Source organism: Lytechinus pictus, chromosome 3, assembly GCF_037042905.1.
Source record: "Lytechinus pictus isolate F3 Inbred chromosome 3, Lp3.0, whole genome shotgun sequence".
NCBI classification, from domain to species: domain Eukaryota; kingdom Metazoa; phylum Echinodermata; class Echinoidea; order Temnopleuroida; family Toxopneustidae; genus Lytechinus; species Lytechinus pictus.
The window spans coordinates 45,877,420-45,883,419 of record NC_087247.1 but is presented as its reverse complement, the minus strand read 5'-3'; the positions used below and the strand labels follow the sequence as shown (position 1 = coordinate 45,883,419).

At 33.7% G+C, this 6,000-nt stretch overlaps 1 protein-coding gene across 1 annotated transcript in view; it reads left to right on the top strand.

The window, feature by feature from the left end:
* LOC129257153 (aminoacylase-1-like) overlaps positions 1-5,952 on the top strand; it is a 26,994-nt gene extending 21,042 nt beyond the window's left edge. Inside the window, exons 12-15 of the mRNA XM_064097175.1 lie at positions 1-68; positions 502-570; positions 843-919; positions 3,527-5,952. The exon at positions 1-68 is cut by the window's left edge and continues 13 nt beyond it. Of these exons, the coding sequence (XP_063953245.1) occupies positions 1-68; positions 502-570; positions 843-919; positions 3,527-3,740 (428 nt within the window). The 3' untranslated portion in view covers positions 3,741-5,952. The remainder of the gene's footprint in view (positions 69-501; positions 571-842; positions 920-3,526) is intronic.
* Positions 5,953-6,000: the final 48 nt, after the last annotated feature.

The window sequence follows — 6,000 nt, the reverse complement described above, 5'->3', positions numbered from 1 at the left end:
AAAATGTTGTTCCTAGTAACCTGACACTTCTCTTTGATCTACGTGTCTCACCAGACACAACTCCAGAGGTAACTATACTGTTGCATTATCAGGGGCTACAAATTATTCCAACCTGAATTATTTCAATATACTTCTCTTCAAAATTTTTATCATTTTTGTTTTGGAATGATAGTGAGTTTTGAACCAATCTTTTAGTATATAAATTGTTATTTTGTTCTGGATAAAGATTGTTGTCTTTTTGTACAGATTGGGGGTTTTGTCAGACATTGTCTTATCTTTGGCATTGATTTTTTTTAGAATGAAATGGAAATTAGGACAGATGATTAAGAAAAGAGAATAAAATGTATTAGACCAAGTTTGATATTCTGAAATCTTTCCAACATGATATATGTGTATGGCGTTACATTTTATTCATTCATTTATTTTTCCTTATTTGGATTATATCTCCATTTTTCATGGTTCATAATTCTATTTATCTTTATTTGATTTTTTTTTCTTCAGGATATGGTGAAGAAACTAGATGAACTTGTAGCAATGGGCGGGTCTGGTGTGTCTTATAAACTACTGAGGGTGAGTTTGTATACCTTGAATTTTTATTGTAGTTATGATGCAGCAGCTGAGACTCCTGTTGAGCATTCATGAATATATATCATGAACATATTCTAAATACCAAAAAGTAACAGTAAGAAAGGATCTCATAACACTGGTTTCAAGAGAGCAGCAATGTAACAGTGATGAAATAAAAGAACTAAGATTTCAAAATCAATTGTGACTTTTACCAAAAATTATTTTGAAAATATATATCTTGTGTACACTTATTTTTTGTTTTCTATCCAATGTAGAAAGATATCAGCTATACAACCCCTTTGGGTGATGATAACGCCTGGTGGAAAACATTCAAGAAAGCATGTGAGAAAGAGTAAGTAAAACATTACTTCTCTATAAAAATTGCTGAATGTTCTTAATATTTCTGCAATATTTTTGACAATCACAGTGTTTCAACCGAGGTAAAGCCCCAGATGATACAGTTTTTGTAGGAAGTACTCTTTTTCATCCAAAATACACATTGTGAATGATTAAATGTTTCTATTCTGGCCAGTAGAACTCATCCATATTTTCAATACAAAAGTATGTAGATCAAGCCCTGGGGGGCTAAAAAAGTATTTTCCATATTCTGAAAATGCACCCCTTGAAGGGGAATGAAACCTTTAGAACAGGTAGGCTTGTGTCTAAACAGAAAAATCAAAGAATAAGAACAAAGAAAATTTGAGAAAAATCGGACAAATAATGAGAAAGTTATGAGCATTTGAATATTGCAATCACTAATGCCATGGAGATCCTCTCATTGGCAATGCAACAAGGATGTGTGATGTCACATGTGAACAACTTACCCTTTGATGGACTATAAAATACCTCCAAAATGTCTTTTTTTTCTGATGGTGATACAAACTCTTTATCCATGATGTATTCTTTAAAAATCTGTATTACATGCCCTCCTATAGAAACAACACATGATCTACTGATAGATGTGATACTGATAAAAGAGGCAGTTTAAGTGAAATATAAACTAAAGTAATGGGGAGAGTTGTTCACAAGTGACGTCATGCATCTTTGTGGCATTGCCAATTTGAGGAACTCCATAGCATTAGTGATCGCAAAATTCAAATGCTCATAACTTTCTTATTATTTTTGATTTTTCTCAAACTTTTGTTGATCTATTTCTTTGATGTTTCTGTTTTCACACAAGCTATCTTGTTCCAAATGTTTCATTCTCCTTTAACAATTATTGGCATGTGAAACCCTACCCTTAACAAGTATTGGAAACAAAACGATACTCATGGCAAGTATTCCCTGAATTGAACCCCTAAACAAGTACAGCGATATTTTAATTGTTATATGTCACGGATGTTGGTTTTACCTTAACCTACACGTACATCATGGGTTTAGAAAGGCCCCACCTCCCACACCACACGCAAATTGGCCTCTAAACACGTAGTGTTGACTGTTGGGGCAAAAGGTACATCCTTTATAAAACATTTTAGTATTGTTTATACCCTTGCAAATTTGACCCTAAACATGTAGCTTTCCTAGTGAAAAAGATCCCCTTTTTCATTATTTTAGTGTTTTTGACACCCTTATTACGTTACATACGTAACGTGCCCTATCTTGAAAAAGAGATCCTTTTTACATGTTTTTTGGGTCGAGCATGGTATCCACTTGTCAATGTAAGTGCCCCCCCCCCCCCCCCCCGGAGATCAAGTCGACATCTGTGTTGTATAGTCAATCGATTTAAAACCCTGATCAATTCAAGTAATGCTGCTTTAAAGCAACCCCCTTTCTGCCCAAGTTTCTGTATGAGTTTCTTGTAAGAAATTTCTGTTGAACTCAAGAAGATATTTGAAATAGGTTATATATTTTTATGATCAGGGGGGTATTTAATAAAGCTGCTCGTAAGTTAAGAATGACTTTAAGAACGAATGGTGATCCTTTCTTATGGTAAACGATAGTCCATTAAATGTTTGTTAGTGATTACTTAGCACGTAAGAAAGGTTCACTTGTCGCTCTTAAAGTGGCTTTTAACTTATGAACAGCTTTATGAAAGGTTTCTTTGACAGCAGATCAATTAATGCAGACTTAAGTGTACATGTATGTGGGTCATGTTTCTTAAATCCTGATTTTCTATTTTCAAAAAAGTATTTACTATGCTTTTAACACTCGTCTGTTTTGGGAATATTTTTTAATTTCATTGATTTTGAGTATTCTATTGTTTGAATATTGCAGCGACATTAAGACGCATTGTGAAACAAATATATTGCCTCTACATATTATTATTCTCATAAAAAATCACATTCACATGTTCTGTATCAAAAGCCTCAAAGTGCATCTTCCCTCTGAACAAAATTTTGTGTGTGTGCAGACTCTTTTTGTTAAAGGCCAAGCAATATTTTGTTGCTCTCCAAGATTTTCCAAAGATGTGTTAGAATGAGGGTTTTGTTTACATCACAAAGTAGTGGTCAGTAATTGCTAACCAAATTCCTTTGGAAACCTGGGGCCCGTCTTACAAAGAGTTGCAATTGATATGGAAAGCCAACAAAGTCAACATATACAATGCATGTTTGCTCAAATTTTTTTCCAGATATGAATGTATATCCATAAGTTCATTGATTTCTTGACAGTTCGGTGTGTTTGCCTTTGTTTACAGAGGACATTTTGCTTATTTCCTGTAGAAATGTTTTGACACTGATGGATTTCCATAGAGTTACGATTGATTGGATCAAACGTAACTCTTTGAAAGACGGGGCCCAGGGCTCTAATAGGTCCATGCAATAACCAATGAAATATGTTGGTCCATGCATGCAGCTACTTTTCAGTAATCTTAAGTGAGTCACTCAGAAACACAGTTTACTTTTGATTTTAAATCTGTTTATTACTTGATGATTGTCCTTACCCTTGATGTTATTGGAGTAAGATATTTCAGGAATAAATTAGTTTAATTAGCATCTTTTTTTCTTTGTTTTAAAATCAGGAAGGTGGATCTGCATATTGAGATATTTCCAGCTGGGACAGATAGCAAGTACCTCCGAGCCTTGGGTATACCTTGCTTTGGTTTCTCACCAATGAATAACACTCCAATCTTACTCCATGATCACAACGAATACCTCAATGAAGACATCTTTCTCCATGGAATCTCAATTTACGAGACCATCATCACAGATATTGCCAATGTGCCCGATGCGTGACATCGAGGGTATAAGTCAACAATGTCTTGCTCTAGATCTTGAAGGGTGATAAGTTTTATTTCTAAGCTCTCTGTCTGGATTATATTTGATGATTATTAAGGGACGACTCAGGCCACCTACCACCATAAAATAAAAGGTTGTGCTTGTAAGTAATTTCTTGTGCAAATGCTTAAATCACAATAAATTGTGATTTCCTGAAATGAAAAAACCTCAGGCTTAGAAAGGAAGGTCTTCCACCCATCCTATTGTTTTAAAAGTAGGTAGATGATATGGTTAATATGTAATGTTAACAGAAAATGTGAGGAAGAGTATGCAGATGATGCAATACATGCATTTTAAGATCTTGGTTAATATTCATTTTATGTCTTTAAACCAGTTTACTACCTTCATTGTATGGACTCCCTATCACTGCACCATGATTTTTATTTCACAACTTTGTAACTCCCAAAATTGTGTTGATTATCTTCATATTATTAAATGTATGATCCTGTGTACTACATGTGTATGTAATCCTGTGTTTAAACTATGAGTTAATGTGTATGAACTGAAAGTTTTCAAGTAGGCATTGATCTCGAGAACCAAAGTTTGCTTGTGGGAAGAGGCCATGGACACTTTGATTCAACTGTAGCCTGATCACAAAAGGATCTAATGTCAGCTAAGATTAGGGTTAAAATTAAAGCTTGTGATAGTCAATTTTCCAGTCACTTTCATTCCAGTTGGAGGAAACATGTTTTAATGATCAGGTAAATGTCATTACTTCTTTCTGTTTGGATCATTTACCATGTGCCTAGGGTTTGTGGGCATTAGTCCACTATGTAGGGACCAGTTTTTTTAGTGATGTTATACAATCGTTATGAAAGAATGGACAAAGCTAATCATTTTATCACTATGCTGTGCCTATCCAACCCTTGACGAAAACAGATTTGGCAAATAACAAGTCTACTATATGTCTACTGACATGTTTTCATCTTACCCTTCTGAAGTCCTTGTAAACGCGATAACTTTAGTTTAACTTAACCTAGTCTCATATAATTTGGTGTGTATGATACTAACATGGATCCCAGGAAGCCTATTGATTTTGAGGTTAAAAAAGGTCAAAGGTCACGGACACAGTGATATGTTTTCATCTTACCCTTCAGCAGTTCTTGTAAAAGCGATAACTTCAGTTTAACTTAACCTAGGCTCATATAATTTGGTGTGTATGATACTAGCATAGATCCCAGGAAGCCTCTTGATTTTGAGGTCAAAAGGTCAAAGGTCACACTGACATGTTTTCATCTTACCCTTCTGAAGTCCTTGTTAACATGATAACTTTAGTTGTACTTAACCTAGGCTCATATGATTTGGTGTGTATGATACTATTATAGATCCCAGGAATTCTATTGATTTTGAGGTCAGAAGATCAAAGCTGAAGTCGCCACCTTCCACTTTATTTGCTTGACCAATAAATCCATTTTCCGCGCATGAGCGGGCATATTATGTGCTTGCCTTAGCGACACTCTTATGAATATTTTACGCATGTTTTGAACTTGTTTTACAGCCTATTCAAATTATATATTTGATTTTTGTTAAACTGCTGGATCAGAATAACTTTCATTTTAGTGCTACATATAAATACCACATGGTAATATACTTTTATTGATTATTATGCTCTCATTGAAATCTTAGTCTGGTTCTATAAAACAAGATGGAGACTAAAACGTTCAATTGCAAACTAATGAAATTTGTTTGGCTGAGAGTGAATTCTCTATTTTTTTATTGATAACAATCTTGATATACCAGGTTAAAATTCACTATTTTTTGCTTTCAAAATGCTTTGTTATATTTCTTCATCATCAGAGTGTAGCATTTGTATTTTGTATATGTTGAAGACACAAATGAAAGTATCAATATATTGACTGAAATAATGTTTGTTTAAATTTTCTGTATTACAAACTTTTTTCCAGAGATGTTCTGATGATATAAATAATGATTAAAAACCGATGCATAAATGTAGCACAAATTCAATTAAATTGTTTAAGTTGATGCAGGTTTGTTTTCAACATGGTAATGATACTATAATAGATTCTTACTGATTATATTAATGAATGTATGGAATAAACATTTTTACTTGATTTTGAAAAGAAAGTGTCAATTTTCTTTTTGGTGGGAGCTATTACATTTTTCCTTGTTTTTAGTGTATTCCAATTAAACCTCAATAGTTATTGAAATACTCCTCCATGGGTACATTGTATGTTCAATATACAGTGCATATCACTAA